This window comes from Scardinius erythrophthalmus (genome assembly GCF_964197995.2).
Source record: "Scardinius erythrophthalmus genome assembly, chromosome: 18".
NCBI lineage: Eukaryota > Metazoa > Chordata > Actinopteri > Cypriniformes > Leuciscidae > Scardinius > Scardinius erythrophthalmus.
The window spans coordinates 32,519,972-32,544,061 of NC_138238.1; the positions used below are offsets into that span (position 1 = coordinate 32,519,972).

Sequence of the window (24,090 nt, forward strand, 5' to 3'; positions counted from 1 at the left end):
TAATTTAGTTAATTTAGCTTAGGGATTTTTCCTTTGGCTAACGTGATCCTGACTGGGAATTCTTGTGTAATTCTTCCATTATTTTACATTTTAAAACGCCGGTTTTACACAGACTGTGTGAGCGAGGCGTTTCAGTGAATGGGACTAATTCTGGGACGTGACACCACACAGGTCATGCTCCCAGTGTGAATGTGATGAGAATCCGGTTTGTTGAAGTGAATGATTAAAAAGTAGTTTCACCAGTAGCATGCATACATTGTACATAACATAATTGTGAAGGCAGGATCTACAGAGAACGGTCAAAGAAATGCCATTACACGTACATAGAATGAATGAGGAAGAGAGCGCGTCAATAGGAACACAAAGCCAAAACCCATACATTTGAATGTAGGCGAGGCGATGATGAAAAAGTGGATGTATGGTCACCCTTAATCCAGTGAATTACACAGATTCCCAATATCGACACAGAAAAAAATCCACACATTCTGGGTAAGAACTAGCAGTCTGAGAGAATGTGATGCATTTACTAATAAAAGACTTGTGGGAAATCACAGCAGCATGTCTGTAATTTTTTAAAGCGGTGCTGTGTTTGACTGCGCGCTGGCAGTGTACTGAGAGACAGAATGAGCGCGAGACGTGGGATTGGGTTTCTGCACGTGAAAATGTTCTTTGATCATGGTGGAGCGCTTATGGGTCTTTTGAGCATGACAGCTCGGGTGCCAAGAACACACTGCGGCATATACGCTCTGGACTTCAGCAGGCTTTTATCAAGCTGTCTGAGAGAGAGGGAACACTCACGCACCCATACTCATTTCCTGCCACATCCTGCTTTTCAGCACGGGCGGCTTCAAATGTCATGCTGTTATCTTCCCTGGCTTCTCATTCCTGGTGTGTGTGTGTGTGTGTGTGTGTGTGTGTGTGTGTGTGTGCGCCTTATTCACATGTCTGTGCTTGTGCCTTTTATAAAGCCATTTGTAATGACTTAAATTGGTATAATTGTCATAATTTCCTCACTCCGATGTCATTTCAAACCTGTTTTACTTTCTTTTGTCTTTGGAACAAAAAAGAATAGATATTTTGATGATAAAGATATTTTGAAATGTCTGGGTTTTTTTTTTTCAATACTAATGGAAGTTAGTGTTCATCAAAACTGTTTGGTTACCACCATTATACCAAATATATTTTCCACAGAGGTAAGAACGTCATGCATGTTTGAAATAACATGATACATTTTTTATTTAATTTAATTTTAAACTATCCTTTTAATTGCAATTCTGAATGATTTACTGGTGAATGGTGGATGTCTGAAATTGTTGGTGGTGCTAAGTATTGAAGTATTCAAAGTATTGAAGTATTCAAATTGTGTGGCTTGTTTACTGCTGTTACTTTTCTAAGCAATTGGACTTGAGATTATTGCCTGGCAGAAATTCTTGCCTGAGATTGTTGTCTCCAAAAAATGGACATTGTTGTCTTTAAAAGGTCATGTCTTCATTATTTGGGTCTTAAGCATTATCAGTATGCCTGTATCTGTAGGACAAACAGAGCTGTTATTTGCTCACAGTTCCTGTCTTCGATTCGGGAGACTGAACATGGTGTCCTGCCCTTGAGGTGGGCACAGCCACTGGAGTGTAAGGAAAACCACCCTCACTCATGCGCTCTAGTGGGCACACACACTTCCCTTTAATCCTATACTGTATTACACACCACGTCTGAGCCAAGGACATCCTACCTGCGAGCCAAATGCCTGTCCCTTCATTTTAATTTATGTGTATTATTGTGTCCTCTCTGAAAGTGCGTCCGGTGACTAATGGGTTTCAGCGGGCTTGTATTTCAGCCCAGCATGGCCATTTGAATACCGAGCTGCTGAGAAAGTCGCCTGGACCCACGAGGAGGAAGCGTGTCCATGGCCTTGCTTACTAAAGCTTTATGAGCTCTTTAAAGGAATAGTTCACAACCCATTTACGTGCCTACCCTCTTGTCACCGCTATGACTTTTTGTGGAACAGCTATGCTGAATGTCCTGGCTGAATGGACAGGTGACATTAAAGACAGCTCCCAAATTGTCATTAAAATTGTGTGTTGAGACATCAAGCAGTCCGTTTGATATCCAATGGGTTGTTTTGAATTTGTTTTTTTCCCTTTACATTTTGGTTACTATGAATAAAAGTGAAAAATCAAATATTATATAATAAAAACAAACTGTAATATGCTACAATGTAATATTGATTCAGTGTATTGACCATAGTTGACGCCATTCATGTCAAATACCCTTAAATGTCAAAGATCGCCTTCCTCTTCGGACATGGCAAACTTATTATTATTATTTTTTTTATGACTTGACCTGAAGAAGGACAGATGCAGATAATCGCACACGCTCAGTTGATCTCTCTCATAGTCACTGTTTGTTTATAGGCTTGTTTAGTGCAAATCTACAGAGCCTCTTTACAAATCACGATAGTACACAGTCTCAAGTAAAAAAGAGGCAACTTGTTATCATTATTAACTTAACATTCATTAACTTTAACTTAACAACACTTTAACTTAACAACACTTTAACTTAACATTAACTTTCATTAACTTAACAACATTGAATTTTACATTCAATACAAAAAAAAGTAAAAACAAGAACATTGTGGTTGTGGCGGTTGCTTGTGTTCCTCTGTGGTTGGCTTATGGTATGTTAAGGTGCTTTGTGCAAGATTTGATGTCAGTGATTCTATGGGTTGTTGCATGGCTTATCAACACTTTTCCTCACTTAAAACCACAGTACTGGGTGACTTCAGAAGACTTGAAATATTGCTCATGGGTAATATGAGGTTTAAGGGTTTTTATTGTCATTTTTGGAGCTAAAGAGCGTCTGATCACATTCACTTCAATTGGCAAAAAGAAGCCAGGACTTTCAGCCAAAGATCTACGTCTGTGTTCCACAGAAAGTCATACGGTTTGGAACGACATGACAGAATTTTCATTTTTGGGTGAACTATCCCTTTAATTCTTAGTATGTGTGAGTGTGTGTTTGTGTGCGCGCACCAGTGGCCTGCTCATCGGGGTGAGTCATTCTGTGGGGCGGCTCTGCCACCTGTGATGGCAGACAGATTAGTTACATTGTACATAGCAACGCCCTTTTCATGGTTTACACTCGCCTCCATGCCACCCCCACCCTCTCTGTTCCTCTCTCACTCTCTCTCTTTCTCTCTCAGATTCTTTCATTTCACTCTCTACAGTGCCACACTGATTTTCTCACCACACAAACAGCCACTGAAATACTCGTCTGCGCAACAGCAAACCAAAATCCATGACGAGGGGGAAAATACAATAGCAGCCTGTGCGTGCTTGTTCTTTCAGTACGTGGCTCTCAAGAGCTTCCTGATCGCTGCAGTGGCGGAGTGTGTTTGTGTGTGTTAACCGCTTGTGTAACCGGGCTCTGGAGGAAGCAGGCTGCCTGACCCAGTTCCAGACTCAGGCAGGCCGAGAATCATCGCTCACTGAACGGATCGGACTTGTTCTCTGGCACCGCTGACGACAGACTCGCTAACAGTCTGATGCCCAGATACAGAGAGACGAGCAGACGAGGGAGCGTGTGAGCGAACGAACGAACGGTCCGTTTCACTTTTTAGTCCTCCTCGCCCTGTTTCTTTGAGCTCTGCGGCAGCGGAGGCTTTTCTCTCATTCTGTGTTTCCTGTCAGCCACATAAAATGTCTGACATGTGGTTAGCGTCTGAGCAGGGAAGGTCTCTCTTCAAAGCACGCCTCTTCTTTTAAAGACCACGAGACGCCTTTGAGAGAAACTTGTGCTTGTTTGTTTTGTTTTTCTTCCTCTTTTTCTCTCACTCATCTGAGTCCCACTCGAGTTCATTTAACTTGAGCGGCGCATGTCCACTGACCGGGCTCCACTTTTGGCTTGGGCTCATCCTCAAGACCAGCGAAGAGGTAAACAATCTCTTGTTTTCCATAGATAAGCCTTTTTACGACTTTGAGACTGTATAGCCTGAAGACATTGAGGTAAATGTTTCATGTTGAGCCGGTTACATTAGGGCGTGTTGGATCATTCATGTCTTCGTCTAACAGGATGTTTATCAACCATCTGCTTGTGTGCAGTCAATTGTGTTATTGTGTCTACAGCTACAGGGCGCTAACTTAACTGGTTGAAAGCACAAGCGCCTTTCGGAGCCTTTTCTCTTAAGCACAAAAATCAGTCAAGGACAGACCCAAGTATGTCAGAGTTTACTGGCAGAACTGAGAATTAAAAAGTTGCAGGGGATTTTTCCTGGTTGTATGCTTATTAAAGCAGTAGTGCGAAAGACACGTGAGCGGCCCAGACAGACGTGGGTGTCGGATAGAACTGCAGCTGTGTGGAAAGCCCCCGCTTATTTAAGCCTGGGATGGATGGTGTGCCTGTTTTTGGCTGGTTGTTGGACAGGGGTCGTCTAGTGTCAGTTAGGGTGATAGCAGGCGGAGGTGTCTTGTGTTTTGACAGGCCTGTTCGTTCATTCCAGCAAAGCTGATCATATCTTCCTGTTCTCTCTCTCTGGGGCAAAGTCTGGAGGGGCATTTAATCTGCTTGATCCACTGAGAAGTGTACTGCCTGAAACGGTGTATGTATGTGTGTGTGTTTGAGGGAGGAAGGGCAGGGTTGCACTATGACCCATTTAGCAAACAGCTCCTTCAATGCAGCACTGTGCATAGTGCGGCTGTTTCTAATTATGGCTCTCGCATCCGAGAGAGAGAGAGAGAGAGGACTAGAGACAGTCTTGTTCCAGAACAGTCATTTTAGAAGGATAGTTCACCCAAAAATGAAAACGGTCATTGTTTACTCAACATCATTTTGTTCCAAACCTGTATGACTTTATTTCTTCTGTGGAACACAAAAGGTAATGTTTTGAGGAATACCCTGAGTGCTCTTTTCCATGCAAGGAAAGTGGAGGGAGACCACAAGTAGGTCAGAGTGCACCATGAAAGTGGGACATACAACTTGAATATCAGTCTGTTCCTACATTAAGGTAATGGTTTCAGAAGACTTGGAAAACAGTGATGAGAGAGTTTTGTTGCAGAACAGTCATTTTCAAACCAAAAGTCATGTGGGTTTGTACCAATATGAGGGTGAGTAAATGATGGCACAGTTTTCTTTTTTGAATAAACTATTTCTTTAATTCCTGTCTATTCTTTGTTTTGATCAGGTCTGTCGCTCAGATTGGTTGAAATGATAAAAGTGTGTTTGCGCTATTATTGGATCTCATGAGGGAATGTTGGTTGGGTTTCAATTATTGTGTGTTTGTGTGTCTGTGTGAGGTTGGATTTGTCAGGCAAAAGTGGGAAAGTACCGTTCCTCCTGTTGGGATGTGTTTTTCTCTGCAGTGCGTGGTGGTTTCTCACGAGTCTGTCTTTTCTTAGGATGTCAGAGGGAATGTGCAGCTTTCTCTGGAGCAGAACACACACATACTGCCAGCTTTGTGCTTCTCCTTAGAAACACATTAGGCAGGAAGTGACCATTGAACTGAAGTCAGTCATTAGAGCTGACTTGGCTGGGTGTCCCAACCTTCTGCTCAGTTTCACTGTTTTAAGGGGATGAAGTTCTGCGGTGAGGTTGTAAATCTTGTGTACTGCAATATTACTTGGAATAGTACGGCTCGCTCTCTGTCTCTGGGTGCGTTCGCAATGTCATACTGCTAAACTACTACTAGCAGTCTACAAATACATGTGGAATACCAAAATGTGCAGTAAAAAACTGCATGGATCTTCTATTTCCACTGTGACAAATTAACCACAATTTAACTTTGACCAATGTATCTCTTGACTAATGTTCTTTATGAAATTAAAAGAGTTAAAGTGCATTCAGTAGTTTCACGAGAGAATCCTCACGCTCATTGGCTGCTGCCTCTGTAGATACGCCAGTAGCGTAGTGTTGTTGTTGAGTGAAAATTAGACAATGAAACACATTTATGAAACTGGAGGAATCAGTCTCTGTAAGGCCACAGATGCAGCCACAGAAAGACAGACAAAGAACAAAAAAGAAAAAGAAGCGTAAACATTGAAGTGCATACACAAGATATTTTGACAGAGAAAATCCTGCATAATTGCTGGAAATTACTGAATAGAACTGACTGAAGTATTGGTCAGACAGTCATGTTGACATACATCGATAGATGGCAGTCCATTTTTACATAAAATTGGTTTCTTGTAAAATAAACATGCTACATAGTGAGGTCATGTGACACATTTAGTAGGCAGTATACATTAGATACTGCATAGTAAGCTGCATACTTGTAGTGTATTTTGAACATAGTCTCTCAGAGACATGAAAACCGAATTAGTAACGGTTGTGATTGAGACATCCTGGGGGGAAACTAGCCCCCTGCAAACACTGGATACATTGGATATGGCATCTCTCTCCACAACAGATCTGTCTTCTGCTGGAGTTCAAAAACTCTGCCGGCGAGCTATATGATGCAACAAGTCTAGATCAGTGTCAGTGTGTTCATTGCACACTTGCTGTGTAGGCAGCTTAGTCATTGATAATGGGAGCAATCTATTTTTCTCAGCCGATGAGGGGTTTCTGACACCTCAGGACATGCCTGACTATTAACCTCACTAAAGGGCTTGTTTCTTCTAAACCTCTATCAGTATGATGTCATTTCTCTGAGCTGCCCAAATGTTACCTTCAAGCCATGGTAGGTATTTCATGCAGGCTCAAGCTTGCTCATATGCAAATTGGGAACGTGATGCCATTTGTGGTTTTAACGTTATGAGAAGGGTGTGTGTGGTGATTTAAGCAGTCTGCGGAATAACTGCTGTCTGCTGCAACTGTTTTTGCAGATCGTCAGATATTTGGCCAAAACAGTGGGCTACAATTACACGTTCGTGCAGAACCACATTGATAAATGGCAGTGCATTTTGGTTACACTTCATTTTAAGGAGACATTGTTACATTATAATTACATAAATAATAATGAGCTACCTGTACATGTACTTACTGTAGAGTTAGGGTTAGTTGCTTGTAATTATGCATAATTGTAGGGCCATCAGAATTCCTTTGAGTAAATTCGAGGAATCGAAGGAGAGGCGGGGTTCTTGCTTTTGATACATTATTTGAACCCATTATTATTGCCTCATTGTTATAATTTATGTATTTTAAGTCATTTTAAAGGCTGTTGTTCACTTAGGTCTATTTTTATTAACACAAAAAATCTGATTACTTGATTAATCGTCAAAATAATAGTTAGTGACAGCACTACATAACTTACTGTTAATACTATAAGGACATGTAACGTGTAACTGTTACCTTAAAATAGTGTTACCATTCTTTTTTACGCAAAATTGGTTTTTAGTTACAAATTCAAAATAGTCATATTGCCACTTAGTAAAGTAAACATACTAAACTACATAGTGAGATCTTCTAACTACATAGTGAGTGCATTTTGAACTTAGTAACAGCTGTTACTCATTCATGGTGCTATTTGTGGTTGTAACATAACATGAAGAATGCATGTGGTGATTTAAGCAGTCTGCAGAATACACTAAAAATGTATCTAGGATTTACTTTGAAACAGTTTTCCTTCACAAATGGTTAGTGAATTTCACAAATAATTACAAAGTAACGTCAAGTACTACAATGAATTAAGCATGAAATTTTGATGTAGAAAAACTTAATTGGTATTTTCTTGCAAAACGTACTCTAATAATCTTGCTTTAAAAAAACTATTTTACACTGTAACTGCTGTCTGCTGCAACTGTTTTTGCAGATTGTGTGAATTTTGCAGCCCACCATTTTGGCGATTTGCACATGATTTGAGGGCTTGCGTCAGAGAAAAAGAGACAACAGAGAGATGTATTTATGTGTTCAGAGAAAGACAGAGTCCGTCACTGTTAATGACTACTTCGCTGTGAGATCCCACACGTGCATGTATAAGCGCAGTCTGCGTTCCTTCGTGACCTTCATCAGATCGTCCTGGAGCGTCCCAGCCTCCCGCACACTATTCTATGCATGAACCCCCCTCACAGCTCCATGCACATTCCTGTGCACTCAGCCTTATCAAATATTCATAGCCGAATTACGGCCCGCCGCACAGCGGCCAGACGAAGACCGTATTTCGGAGATGCTTTGTCTGCCGCGGCCAGGCTGTGCTTTCTCTGAAAGAGCCCCTCCTTTCATTGGCCTCTTTTTGTTCTTGCAGAGGGAAGGGGAGACATGCCTTGTGTGTGTTTCCATGTGTGCGGCTGTGTGTGTGTATCATGGATCCACTCAGGTGTATTCTGTATTCTGGAGATGCGCGGCAATTACTGCGCTGTCTGTTTGCCAGCTTTGATTGTGATGAGAGGTAACTCCCTAATGACAAGTGGCAGATGTGACCCAGTTGCAATCGCTCAAGGAAGTGCTTTTGTGTTTCTGCGTTTGTCTGTGTTTGTGTGTGGAGGTGTCGCAGGGGTGATATCTGGTTTCTGATGAAATCCTCTGGCTGTAAAGTGCAAATTGCAGCAGTTGTGGTAATGTTGAATGTTTCATTTGGCTTTCAGCAATAGACTGATTGATTCCAGAGGCCGTCCAGATTTTAAATCACATACTTGTTTTCAGAAATCATTGAGTAAAGCTTAGGCTGCACCTGCAGACCTGCTCAGAGGACTCTGTATTTTCCTTACTGTTGGATGTTTCTTCTCACAGCTGTATCAAGTGTGCATTTTCCTGAGGTCTACGTTGTGCGTTTTTATTAGAACAACAAAGTCTGGTTTTCCTTTAAGAGATGTAGATCTGCTGTTGCTATATTTATCTGTCCTAGAAACGGCTCGTGTTCCTGTAGCCTTGATTCAACTCCCTATACGCCGAAGAGGAGGTAGACAACAGCAGTGAAGCTCTACTACAAGTCTGATAAATTCACGCTTCATTTCTAGTCATTAAAATTCAGAATAAGCTTGAGATACTCAACTATGAGTCAAGCTAGGTATTGGCAACTACTACTCGATATAACACAGACTAGGTATGTTTTGCATGCACAAATTTTCTTCAGTCTGAATGAGTTCAATCCAGTTTCAGATTCTGAAAATTTTGCTTACGTACCCTAAACTTTGCAGTCCAATTTGCATGTGTATCACATCTATCCTGAACACATTTTCAAGGATAATTCAATTGGATCGAAATTTAATTTGGATTAGTTTCAGTCAGATTGATTGAGATGTTCACATGAAGGCTATCAGTTCGATTTATCCATCAGTCTGATTATGAACAGATTATTAGGTTACATGTAAACGTAGCTTGTTTCAAGCATATACTGTATCATGATTGAACTGTAGGTTTGGTTTATATCTCTTAGGAGGTTTGCATCTCATATGTGGGTTGCCAAAGGTTTTCGAGTTTTAATGAAACTGTAGGAAATTACATGATTCTGCACACAAAGAAATGAAAAATGTGCACAAATCTAACATGTTAAGGAAAAAGAATTACAATTATATAAGTTTGTGATGGTATCGACACAGCCTTAGCATTGACTACTTATAAAATGGTTACTTCAGTGCAAAAATATTTTTCATTTTATTGAGCAAATTCATCGTGCCATCCTTCAGCTAAAAGATACAATCCCTTGCACAATTTCCCATTATAGTTACTATATAATGTATTTTTGGATCCCTTAAAAGTAGTATTAACCATTAACTATGTGCAGCAATTCTTTCAGTTGGGTTTTAACAGTAGGTCAGTTCTCCATATAGAAGTCAAATTCAGTAGCAGTTCACTTGACTGCTTGTGAGGCTGATGAAAGGTTTATTTTGGTAGTGTAAATCTACAGCTAGTCTTTCCCCCTCTGCTGCTGCAGGATCAGGTTCAGTGAGAGACATGCAAGCCAATACAGACTGTCTGAGCTCAAATCTGAAACAATCACAATTATTCAGCTAGACTGCACGATCACAGAGATAGGTGGTCAGACGCTTAGTGTTTACTGGTCTAAAAACTCTTCCTGTTGGTCAGTGTGGTTGAGTTTCACTTCTGCGTGTTGTTTTGGAGGCAGCCAGACATGGGCATGTCTATCTGACCTCTGTTGATAGAAATAGAAATGGTCGGTTGCGAAGCCAAAAGTTCAGCATGGATTAAGATCACATGCACACACTTGGATAAGATGCGGTGTGTGCAGTTTTTTTTTTTTTTTTTTTTTTTTTTTATTCAGGGGTTACATTTATTTTTTTAAAGATGGCTCCTTTAAACTCTAAAATTAAAAAAAGCAGCTACACTGGAAACAAATTGGTGAGTGCAATCTAAATGTCACAAATGCTTTTTTTTTCTTTCTTACATGAATACAATCTTAACTTGTTAATGACCTCCAGTTACGCTTGTAGGAATTATAGGAATGTCGTAAACGAGAAACTAAAATGACATCTAAATCCATAAGCTCCTGGTACTTAGTGTTTAGAGTTGCACAGCACAGTTGTAGATGTGTTCCCTTCCCAGCAGACATGAAGAATAGCTTGTGATGCTGATCATGTGCAGCTAGTCTCATGACTGTCATGTCTGTGTGTAGTATGAAGACTTCGACCAGATGGCATGCCATTTTCACACACACACACACACACACACACACACACACACACACACACACACACACGCACACGCACACGCACACGCACACACACGCACACACACACACGCACACGCTCAACTGCAGTTTACTGTGAGGCCGGGCTTGTAATGAATCCAATTACTGTCCACTCACTCCAGCTCTTGTGTAGTCATACTAGTGCCAATTTAGCCTTCTGATTCAATTAGAGTCTCAGGAAAGACCTCTGATCTAAGGTGAAGCTGCAGATGTTTACTGCGTCGTGAGAACATTCTCTCAGAGCCCAAACATGCAAAGTTTAGTTCACACAAATGCATCTGTTCCTTTAGTGGTATTGCATACTTTTGTTATTTTATTCAGGTTTCCTGTTTGTCTTTAAAATGTGTTATTATAATTTTAATATATATTGAATATGGGGCCAGAAAAATAGGAATTGCGATACAGGCAAATGTGATTATTAAACTTCAAAAGACAATGATTTAATTTAATAAATGTGGGTGGTACACTCTTGTCTCTTTAAAGCAAAAATGCAGTGCTGTTGCACGTTCTACAGGCTCTTGGTTTCAGAGCAGTTCGCAACCAAAGAATACTGCAAAAGTCATGCTAATGAACTACTGTTGATGAATTATGGCAATGTTTATTTAATGGTGTTTATATTGTAATATGTTGTAGATGGTTGTAAGAATGCATATTTTATCTCCCTTGTCTGTTTGAATGATCAGCTACAAGTAGAAAAGCAAGAACATTTCAAAATAAAAGTCCCAGAATAGTTTGGGCTTGTCCAAAACTAAAAGTCCTGCATCATGCATAAAATCTTTTCTGGATTCTCTTGTGGCTTCTTTCACCCAGTGAGGAAAGACTAACAAATCTATTTAACACATTCAGAATATTGGCTCTAGTATAGTCTGTTTATTGCCTTTATTTAAAGACATTATTATCATATCAGCAAAATCTAATATTGACTGACCTCTAATTTGTATGTTTTGATATATTATTTAGTACATATTCCAATTATGAATACTGTATATGGAATAAAACATGTCATGAGTATTTTAAGCTTGCAGTTAGCCTGTTTTGCAGTTGAATGTGAGCCCAGCTAGAATCTAAGAAACATGATTTATTTTGAGTTTGTATGGAGTTGTTTGGTTTGGATTCCGTATCCATACGGTATTATGGCTGTGGTATGGATACCATTTTATTGGTAAAACTTTACAATGAGGTTTCATTTGTTAACATTTAGTTAACTACATTAGTTAACACAAACTAACAATGTCTATTGCATTTATTCATTTTTGTCAATGTTAATTTCAACATTTACTAATACATGTTTAAAATCAAAGTTTGTATTTAACATTAGTTAATGCACTGTGAAGTAACATTAAACTAAACTAACATGAAACAGTGAACAATTATATTTTTACTAAATAACATTAACAAAGATTAATAAATGCTTGAAAAATTATATCGCTCATTGTTAGTTCATGTTAGCTAATGCAATGACCGTTAACAAAAGGGACCTTATTGTTAAATGTTAACATTTTATTTGTGCAGGTCTTAAAAAAGATTTGGTTTAAAAAGAGCAGCTTGTTTATTGGTTCATTGGCAGGAAGAACAGCCATTAGGAAAACAAATGGGTATTTCTCACTTGAAATGGTTCATTTTTAACCTTAGGTTTACATAATCATTTGTTTTATTGTATCATACTGTTTATGCTTTATTTGGGTTAGCAATTAATTCTAGGTACTCAGGTTTCAAGAAGGCACACTGTACTTTTGTTGTTGTAATACCATTGTTTGAATCAAAAAATAGAAACCCGTAGGTGTGTTTTCTTTCACGGTTCCTTATTTTTAGCTGTTTCCTCGGATGCTGAAACTAAAACAAAGCACATGAAAGTTTCTCTGACTCTACAAAGCATGTGAATATTTATTGAGGTATGCACTGAGGTTAGTGTATGATTGGTTGCATGTTGGTAAACAGTTCCCTTTCTTATACCAGCAAATTCACAGCAGTGACTCCAGAGTAAACATGGTGCTGATGATCCCCATTCAAAATGATGTGAAATGTTGTTTAACTTGGGGTATAAAAGACCATTCACCCAGCATTAAACACAGTGTGATTATGTGCAGTTTAGGTTGGTTAAATGTGAAAAGTCATGCATCAAACTTTTTTTTGTTCTATTTGAGCTGTCAAGCATGACTCTCTTTCTTTTTTTAGCTTCTGAAGCCCAGAGCATTGACTAACCTTTTTTTTTGTCATTACAGACGTTCAAGCCTCTGGTGGGGAAGACCGTGTTTGGGTCCATCACAGCCATCGAGTTCTTCTCTGACAGACACCTGGACTTCCTGACGGATGAAGGAGCATTTCAGCCCTATCAGGTGAGAATCTTTGCGCTGCGTCCGAAATCGAATACTTCCCTAGTTACTATATAGCATGCGAAAACAGTACGCCAAACGAGTAGTATGCTCGAATACATAGTATTCGAAAAAAAGTAGCCGAAACGGTCACAAAGTTAAAATTCAAATGTAGTACTACTCAAGCAGCACGTGACTTCGGATGCACTTGTTGGTCTCATTTGCTTTGCATTCTCTATTACATGTTACTTTAGTCTGTGTTTACACTGAGCTAAATGCTGACCCCTCTCACATCTCTGCCCATGTAGGGATCTGTAATAGCCTTGTCAGTTTATCAATCTTGTCTTCCAAGATGAATATTCTGATTTATTTTGGTTAAACTACCTTCTGGTTGTTTGTCCTTCACTTGTTTTCCTCGAAATCTTTTTCTAGTGTTCACCCGCCATCAGAATACGTTCCCTCCAGCTTCCACTAATGGATGCTGCTGGGTGGATGGATACACAAGCTGGTCAGCTATGGTTTGCCTCCATGGGCGCTTCATGCTCAGAGCACTAATAAGGACAACAAACAGCCTCTTCTATTGTTCTGTGCTCAGCCACTCTCATAAACAGCTTAATTATTCTAGCTTAGATAAAACACACAGTGGCAGAGAGACGGGCTCTGAAAACAAACACACATGACAGATGGGAAGGAGATGCTCTCCACTGCTGGATTCATATTCACGACATGTTTTATCCCCAGTGTTGCGGGCTCACCTCCATCCTGCATGACGGATAATGAAAGGCCATCTGCCAGCAAATTATCGTCGCTCTCATATCATCGCCCTGATCCCAAACCTAAGCGTATTGTGTGTGGGGGAAATTGTTGTGATATTTTTGAGGGGAATAATGAAAGGGGTCCTTGTTTTGTGACTACTGCAGTGGTGTAGTTTACTGTGTGTGCTTTCAGTGTTCACATTTCCGTAGGTGATTTTGACTAATCTATGGGGATGCTTGTGGTTAATCTCTGCAGGAAGTAGAAAAAAGAAAATAAATGCGTTTACAGTAAATGTTGCAAATATATCAACAATATGATGGGAAATGAAGATATAAACTGTGTTCCAAAACTTGGCAACATTTGTAGGTATCATATCTGTGCATGTGATTAAAAGGTTGTTTTAGTAAGCAGATTTCAGACTAAGACTAGATTCTACTAAAATCTCAGCACTACGCAAGCTTCCAGTTAGTATTTCCCAAAGCAAACTGCAGTACCTGCAGTGTCTCAACTCTTTTTGTCATGTGTCTAATAACTGTTGATCACAGCAAATTATATTATTTCTAGGGCTCTCAAAATGAACTGGTCAATTTTGCGATTTAAATTTTTTCAGTTTAACTTGTTAAAAATATTTTACGCAATTAACACAGCATTAGTTTTCATTAGTCATCCTCTGGCTGCGCCAGTAATCTTTAAGCACTGTTTACAAGGTTACATGTGTCAAAAACAAAATGCATTTTGGCAGGGCAAGTAAAAATCTGAACCAGTAGAAAAAAACCCTAGCATTGAGCCCTGATATATTAAAAGCACAGCTAAATGTGACATTTATTACAATGGGTTTATAGAGATTAGAAGGAGAGCAGCAGTATACAAACTGAACAGCAGCTACTGTTTGTGCTGATTGGTCTGGAGTTATTTAATAAAAAAAGTATAAATATAACACCTGGAGACTGAGACACCACCGCCGCTGCATGCTCATTTGCTTTTACAAGCAGGTATTGTTCGTTACCACGGCAACCGCTTGCATGTGCACATTGAACGCGAGGTAACAAGGTCTCAACAAGATTGCATGAAAATCTTGTCATGTAACTATACATTATTTAAAGCTATTTTCTAGTCGTTAAGATATTAATATAGGAACTGCTTCATTCATAATGCTTCCCCCGCTGGAAGCCTGTGCGCTCTCTAAACTGTCAGGGTCCTTCTTTTTTCCAAAAACATCACGTTATTAACAAACATAAAACATTTTTTAATACATTTTCCCCCCACACCTAATATATATATATATATATATATATATATATATATATATATATATATATATATATATATATATATATATATATATATATATATATATAAAAGTATATATTAGTATATTATATTAAAACATAACTTCTCAGTAAACATAAAAGAATAGCAGAGTTCACACCACAACTATAATATCGATGCCCAATATTGTAGGAACCACTTTCAGAATGATTTTTCCAGCTGATGAATGATAAAAACATTGACAGCCAATCAGAATCCATCCCACTTTAAAGAGCTTGAGCATTTAAAGCGGCAGAGACAGAACGGCGTCACACGTTTAGAATAAACAATGTCGTCTGCTGGTGTGGATGCTAATATAGTTATCTTTATAGTTATCGTTCTTGGTGTGAACAGGTCTTATGCCTTTAGTTATGCGACATTGCTAATGTAAAGGTGCGGTCCATTTACCATTGCTTGGTGAAATTTCACAGGCAAATTCCAACCATTCCTTTAGGAATCCGTGCAATCTGGAGTTTTACGTAAGGGCGAAAAATTTCCCCACGCAGATTTCACTCATGTTGAGGTTGGACAACTGAATTTGCCTTGTTTATCAACCAAAAGCTGCTTGGTGTAAAGTGACTTCTGAGTGAGCAGTGCTTCAATCATCTCTGCATAATTAACAATGGACACTGAACCTGTTTTTTTTTACACACAAAACTGCATTGCTAATGTGACCGCACCTTTAAGACTGTTAAGCTCGGTTTTCATTTGTCATGTTCGATTCTTAATGCAAAAGGAAGTACTTTTCAGCATTTCCACAAGGCTCTGAGTATCAGTCACTTATGAGATTTAGTTAGGTTGCTACTTTAGAGCTTTTTTAAACATTTGACCATGAGACAACTCACTACAGAGTATGAATGTTTCACTCTCAGGTGAAAATGAGATTTTGGTGCTACAGTCACAGATAGCACACTCTCACATTTAACAATTTGCACATCACAAGCGTGTCAGGAGGAAGCAGGTATTTCTTCTTCTCTACAGTTCCTCTTACAGCTGAGAAATGTCCTCAAAAAGGAGTATACTTCAGTCCCAGATCTGCTGCTGTGACTCTCACGGGACTCTCACACATTCCAACACACCATCTTGTTCTGTAGTCAAAAACACGCCTCCTTTTAAAAACTCAAAGTCTGACCTCCGAAGTGCTTGGGAACTGCGTTGTTTGCTTGCTGGAGTGTGATGAGCTGGCTTGCTCACATCCTGTCCTGGCCTCTTTTCTCCTTCATGGATTTTTTTCCACAGTGCAGCCTGATCCAGGGATGGATAGAGGAGAGGCTGGAGCCCAGGAATCTGTTTGGCATAATTGCAACAATTGAGGCTCTGTGTGTGAGGCCAGCCTGCGAGAGAGAGAAAGAGAAAACAGGAGTGCTGTTATGGTGTGCATTACTGGAAGAGACGACTACACGCTTGTGACTTAGACTCATTATTCTCTGTGGGCTACATTACTGAATGGGGATTGGGTCTGGGCATGCATTTGCATTCGTTTATCCTTGAGTGGGATGGGAGAGGAGCAATTTGAACTCTGACCTCAGTGTGGCCGCGTAGAGGACTTGAGAACTCTATGTAACAATGAAACGCACTTGTTTACTATCATGGCAGTTAAGGTACATTCACACTGACAGCCATTAAATCGCTGGAGGTCGGAAAGTCGCTGTGCTGTTGGTCTCTAGTAGCTGTATTCAACCATAGTTGTTCATCAGTACTGTCTGCACCACCGTTTTAGGGCCTTGATGAATCCTCTAGACTTTTAACCACATTTTTCAGGGCTTATTTTAGGGCAAATTCTGCAGAAATTGATTTAAAATATAATTATACTAAAACATTATTAGTTTAAGTATTTAGTTGTTGACTAATGGCTGATGCAGATATCTTGGCAGATGACCAATATAATTTAAAGATAACACATACACAATTTCTGAAATGAAATTTATATTTATTTTACATAATATTTACTCAAATAATCTAAAATAATAAATTATTTTAAAATAAATCCTATTCAAAAACATTATTTGAACTTGATAATAAAAATAAAATGATTTATACTTTAGATAGAAACGTCTTGTTTCTGTAATACAATTATAGTATTTTCACAAAGAAGTTGTTAAAAAACAAACAAATAAAAAGTAAACACTTAAACTAACTCAGTCTAATCCTATAAAACTATAAACATTAAATATATATTCTTTTTAGATTGGCAAGACTTGCTGCTGGGACTATGTTCTATGCTTGATGGTCAGTTCCTTATTTCACATCAAATCACCAACTCTCATCGAAAACAAATGACTTCTATTCGCTTTATGGCTGCAAACTGCTGTCACTGAATACCCTTTAGTGTTACGCCCTCTGTGTTGAGTGGTGGGATTGTTTTTGCACACTGCATATGAAAGCATGCATATATGAGTCACAGTGCACAAACACAATATCCCACCATCCCGTAATGCTATAACAATTGTGTGAAATTGTATTCATGGATACCATGCATCACACTAGCGTACTCTCTTTTAATGAAGAAACATATATCACACTCACATACAGGCGGCTCAGCCACCCTCCCCCATACGCTTACACACTCTCGCACATTCAGACAACTACTGTTTCAGCATGCGTATTTATACACAAGACTGCAGTACTCCCTGAATGATTTAATCCACAACGTATAGAATTACTCACTGTAACTGTGCTAAATAAATTACCTCAGCAACACATCGCTTGAAATGACACAGACCCATATATAAGACACAAACAGCGCACACACACTTGTATTGCCCCAGCAACAAGCTTTTTTTCACACACGTCACGTATGTAGTATTGCCATAGCAACAGGAGCGCACACATCGTCTGCTCCTCAACAAAAGCTTTTACGTGCCACTGGGTTTCTGCTCTCGCTTTTTGCGTTTTCCCAACGCCGCAGCGGTTAATTGAGCTGATATTTACGCCTCTGTTATAAGACGTCACCATTAATACTATAATGGCGTTATTATGGTATCTTTCTTCATGTCATTCCAGCTCTCCACACAATGATTCATCCTCTGAATGCGTCATCTCTGTGAAAAGCATTTGTAGAGCACTGGAAGGAACATCCTGTCTCCGTGCGCTCGTTCGCTGTTTACACCTCTGACTGATGCAAGCATTGTGTCAGCTCCCCACGCTGCCCACTGCCATGGCAACACTCCGCCTGCATGTTCCTCTCCCATCTCCCATCCGAAAAACTTACTTTTTAAACATTAGTCCATCCTCAAATGCACTGAAATGCTCTATAAAAGTGCGTTTGTGATTTGAAGCAGCGTCCTTTGTGTTAGGCTGGCTAATTAGGTGTAGTTGTGGTTACCTTGACCATTTCAAACATCATAGACAGAAGCAGAAATGGCCTGTTTGTGCACTCTGTCCTGTCCTAAAACATTTCCTTAGAAGCAAAACTGTACAAATGTACCAGCATGATTACATTTTTTATTAGACTACATTTGTGAACAGGCTTTTTTGTTACACGTGGGGCATAAATTTGGCCTGTTTCACCTTGACACGTGCTCGTGTCGTGAACCTTCAGAGGACAGGATGACATTAACGCAGGAGCTATGCTCTTCAAAGAGGGACAGATCAGGAACACGTCTGCCCTTTGTGTGCACAAAGACAGTGGAAAAAGAGCGACGGAGAGAGTGAAGGAAGCAGAGGAATGCTAATAGGAGCACTCAGTCATGTGGAGCGGGATGGTAATGGGACCTCATTCATTCTTAATGAACACATTGTTAATTTCACTGACGTACAGTAACAGCCTGAGCTGCACCCTCTACGATGACTAGATATTGATTTGAATTTGGCACATTAGAGACCATTTTTTATAATGTCGCATACCTCTTAATTTTAGACCTGCTTTTCTAATGATGTAAGAGTTTAACTATTTGTGGTTAATCTGCCATTGAATTAAATTAAATCTGAAGGGGTTACCAGAAGCAAATTGTACAAAATATATTTGATATTATTTATAGAATTATGTGGTGCACAATTTTTGTGCAATAGGATTTGATTTTGGGTGGGACTATCTAAAATGTCACTGTAGAAAGAAACAATAAATAACAAATAAGACCTATCATGGTTGTTTAGTATAAAGACTTACGTACATGAAGATATAGCTTGTCGTGCCTGGTTTAAGACAGCATAAAAGATGAGTCACATTTACTGTTGTTCAGCAAAGCTTCGCGGGCGAAATCCAGTCATTTCAATAGGGAATCCACATGATTGGGAATTTGACATGTGGGCAAAAGATTTCTCCATGCAGATTTTGCAACAGGTTCAAGTTGGTCAAGCGTATTTGCCTCATTGACCAACAGAAAGCTGCTTGGTTTGAAAGTGTGTGAGCTGTGCTTCATGCATCGTAACATTTGACATTTGACAACATAGAGCACACTTTTTTTGCCCTCAAAATTTGCCCACACCTTAACACTGCTTCTAAGTGTAAAAGTTAAGATCATGAGATGTTTTTTTTTTTGTTTGTTTGGCCTATTTACAAATGTGTCACTGGAAACTTGGTTAGGACATGGTGTAATGCCACATCTACACTGCAAACAAGCTGCACAATTTACATTTTATAATTGATTGCACTCATGTAATGGACAGTTCTAGTTTTGTTTAGTAATGTTAGATAAGTCATCACACATGATCACAGGCTTGATTATGTTATCATTCAGGCTGGGTGGATTTGTAGTCTTTAGATAAATTTCTAACGTTGATTATATAGCTGTCAGAAGTAACATGAAACATTTTATGGTTATATTTGTACCACCTCTTTCTCTTGTCCATGTGAAATCCCAGTCTCATCTGATCAGCATCAGTTTGTCAGCAAACACAGATGGTGCACAGACAGGGATTCTGGACCTCATTAGGAACCACGGTGTCATTTTACGGGCAGCACCCTAGAGCACGTTCTTACGGGTCTGCATGGCACCAAATCTTACTGAAGAATGTTATTTTGTTATTGGCAGACACACTTCTGTGGCTTATGCCTGTCGAGAACAGCAAATATGAGTGAAACATGTCAAATGGACAATACAAACAAGATGTTTCTGAAACGTGTGTCCTTCGGAGAGCCAGGGAACAGTATGGAACACTTCTGAGCAGCTGTTGGATGGAGAGAGGCTGCTTGTCGAGAACATGGAGACAGGCTGGAGAAAAAGTGCAAGCCCCACGCCCAGCCTTTTTCCAGGCGGCAGGCCGATGGACGGAGAGCAAGAGAGGGGAAGGAAGCTGTTTTTATCTGGGTCAGAGTTTGGATCTGGAAGCACTTTCCTTTTCCCCCCAGTGCTGAGCACCACCCTGTTTCGCAGTGTCTTCCACCGCAGCATGTGGAAAATCCTGGAACATATTGCTGTTAAAGTGATGGATGGCAGCCCGGTGCGGAATGGGGGGGTGGAAAGAAAAGTGCATCTGCTCCGTCCTTCACAAGGGGGTGTGTGTGCAGAGGAGATGAGATTACAGCTGAAGTCTTGCTGAAGGTCCTCGACCAGACTATAGGAATGAGATCACGTCTCGCTCTGTGATTTAAATTTCATTGTGCTTATTCACAACATTCGTCATTCGTCTGATTGTGAGCTGCTTCTCATTCCTGCTAGTGTGCATTGCTCTGATTGGAAACATTTGGACATGGGATATTTTTCGTTTTATTTGGATGTTCCTCTTTCTGTCTTTAAGTGGAAGGGCAATGGGGAAACCAGGCTGTCCTAACAGATTCCATTCTTGGATGCCACCAAGAGAGAAAGTGCCCTGTGAAACCTCCAGGCCAATAAATAAGCCATGTGCCCTGCAATGCTCTTGCTTTAAAATAGAAACTGGAATGAAGGCGTTTGTATGTGTGTATGAGTAATGCGATGGTTGTCACTAGGGAAAGGAAGATACAACAGTTTACTTTCGCCGAAGATTGGGCACACTGGTGATGCAATGCTATATTTTTAAGACAAACCACAGCACCACTTAGTTTCCAATCTACACACATCCTCATTCAGTGCAAACATGTTACTTTATTGCCTCATTTTTGCTGGTGTCACTTCTAAATTACAGATCTGATCTGGCATTTATTATGAGCAACAGTGGACGACCTAAAGGAGACATGTCATGGATGGCGTATTTCACGCCAAAGTAAAGAAAAAACATCATCACAACATGACATCACAATGACAGCGGCAAAATATTCCAGAATATTAAATCATAATAACAATAAGCACATTAACAATCGACCACCTATATTTATGCATCTTCACCTACCAGTATTGACCTGCCCTGATGAACGTCAGTGTGAACCTTATAACTGGTACATGGAGATTAGCCAATTAAAACAGTAGTCATTTAGGCTACATATAGAACTCTGAAAGGCACAGCACTATTGAAAACAGCTGGTTTAGCAACATGGTACAGCCAAAATGTAAAAATATCTAATTTACTCAACTTTACTGCAATGCTGCAAACCTGCAGATTTAAAGTTTGCATTCTTTTAATTCTGCTAAGAGGTCACGTTGTGAATTAATGTTTCCTGTCTCCCGCATTCACATGCGAATGAATAGAAGTCAATGGAGCAAAAAGTGTATTGTGACCACCTCTTAAGGGGGTGATGAACTGAGAAAACAAATTTTCCTTGAGCCTTTGACATATAAGAGGTCCTAAGAATATCCTGTAAGTTTCAGAACTGAAACCTTCCTTGTTAGTCCAATAAAAGCTTTTATTGACACCAGGCACAGCGAACGACAGGTTTTTCAAAGTGGGGATCTTTGACGTCAAATGGTATCAAACACCGCCCCCGCAGCTGAAGATCAACGCCTACTTCAACACTGCCTGTTTAGCCCCGCCCACCGATTCGTGCATTACATGAAACTCATTATAATATGCAAAACTCATAGCAGTGGGCGTTTACTTCCAAGTCTTCAATGCAGCACGTCCATAAAAAAAACTAGCATTTCAGGAGCTAAGCTCAAAACCAGGGTAGAAACCCTAACCCTAACCTAACCTATTTCCAGGGCTCAGTTCATGTGTTCAATAGGCCTGCTGTGTGATTATGTGAATAACTGGAGCTCCTGTCAGCCCCCCCCCCCCCCTCACCCACCCTCTCTCCACTCCTCATCACCACTCCTCATCACCATCAACAATTAATGGAAGTGCAGGGCGGATATCCCTCTCACCCTGCCAGACCCATGACACACACGCACACATGCACGCACACACATCTGCTTCACTGTTGGGCTCCTGCAAAGCGGAAATGTATAGCGTTGCCATGCCTGAGGAGGTGTGAGAGCTTTCCCGTGCTTGTTTCAGATTCTGTGGGTCACTGGCCTTCATCAGACTGTCAAATCTCTCTGTAACTGGAAATATGTTAGCGGTAATTGCAATGCCTATTGCTATTGCTCATACTAAGGCTTAGGGTTTTGTTTAGATCACTAAACCTATGTATTACTTTTCATGGCATATCTTGCCCTGCACCGTATGTGCTACAGACATGTGTGACACCTCAAATCATACAGCTTGCTTAGGGGCGGCTGTCTTAAGATTAATTTCAGATTTAAGGTGCAGTCACATTTACTGTTGCTCTGTGAAATTTTATAGGCGAAATCCAGTCGTTTTAATAGGAATCCATGATTGAATGATTTAAGTTAAGGTTCCCCATGCAGATTTTGCTATTTTTCAAGTTGGTCACATTTGCTGTGCTGGGAAATTTTTTCACTCACCTTCAAACTCAAGATTTCACGATCAGCTGTAAATGTGAGCGCACATTAAATCTGATTGATTGTTTGCGTGGTTGATCCCTTAATTTAGAGGTCAAAGAAAATGCTGGGACTGGTCAGTGGGTTCATTATTAACTCCAGCACTGTTTCGACTTTGCATTGTGTCCTTGTAGTTTTGTAAGTGATATGCTAATGTTTTACCTTTTTTTTTTTTTGCAGGATGAGGTGGACAGTTTAAGTCCTGTTCTTAGGGACTATCCACATCTCCACGAAGAAGTGAAAGCCTGGGTGAAAGATCAAAAAGTTCAGGAAATTTTTATGCAAGGTAAGCTTGATCACATTTCATCAATTATTCTAAAGGGCCAGTTCGAACTAAAGGAAATCATTTTTGTTTTTAAATCTCGTGCTTTTTAGATGATACAGCATCAATAATTTGTGCCCACCATCCTGCCTTTTTTGTTTTGGAAAGTCAACATTAACTAAAAAAATACCTTTTTTACTTGCTTAAAGTGATCTCAGGTTATGTCCCGTGAAATTAGATGATTATTGAACAAACATTTTTTTAACGTTGACTATTTTGGTTGACTCTTCATTTCAGCTAATGTTCATATAGTAATGGTTATGACAAGTATGGCAAATAACAATCGATTTGAAAAAGAGAAAGTACCAGTGTAATATTGGCATGACCTTCAGCCTGCATTTCTTGTTCAAAGTTTTTTCTGTTATTTATTTATTTATTTTTGAGAGAAGGGGGGTGGGGTGGGGTGGAGTAGTTCTTCCTGAACCGACTGGCAACTCACTTTCAGTCATAGCTCTTTTCTGGTACGGAATGCCCACTCTTCAGGATCCAAAACAGAAAAGTCCCTTCCTTTTCACTTGGTAAGAATTACAGAAGTAAAGGGGGTGTTGTTGTGGTCTTGGCAGAAGTTCTTGTTTACAAAGTCCATAACAAAATTCCAGGCCCACAATTAGTGATAATTGTTGAACTTGGCAGTTGACAAGGGCAGAATGGAAAGCATCTCAGAGCCAAAGGTTTTGGTGGGGAAACAGCACAAAAATAAAAAAATAAACGGCCTGTGGTTTTGTGCAAACGTCGCCCCATGGTTTATGTGCATGTGAAACTTGATGTCAGGGAGATGCATTTTGGGTGGTTGTAGGCACAAGGACAGTGAAGGGTTATCTCTTCTAGCAAGGCAAATGAGCAGTGTGTTCAGGAGTAATTAATGGGAATGACCTGCCCTGCACTAATGAGCTCTAGTCAGTTTGGACACCTGCCTGTGTTCACTGCGCCTAACAGCATATACTGTAGATACAAGGTTTGATGTGTCATCTCTGAGGTAAAGGTTACCCAGAATGAACAAAAAGAGAGCTTTGCAGAATGCTCACGCTGTTTTTTCCGTACAATGAGAGTAAACTGTGACCAAGGGCAGTTGAGCTCCAAAAA

The 24,090-nt window shown here is 39.9% G+C and overlaps 1 protein-coding gene across 3 annotated transcripts in view; it reads left to right on the forward strand.

The window, feature by feature from the left end:
- Nucleotides 1-24,090, forward strand: part of jmjd1cb (jumonji domain containing 1Cb) — a 162,752-nt gene that overhangs the window by 111,623 nt on the left and 27,039 nt on the right. For all 3 annotated transcript variants that reach the window (XM_081393177.1, XM_081393178.1, XM_081393179.1), the window contains exons 3-4: nucleotides 12,796-12,909; nucleotides 22,866-22,971. In XM_081393177.1, the coding sequence (XP_081249303.1) occupies nucleotides 12,796-12,909; nucleotides 22,866-22,971 (220 nt within the window). The remainder of the gene's footprint in view (nucleotides 1-12,795; nucleotides 12,910-22,865; nucleotides 22,972-24,090) is intronic.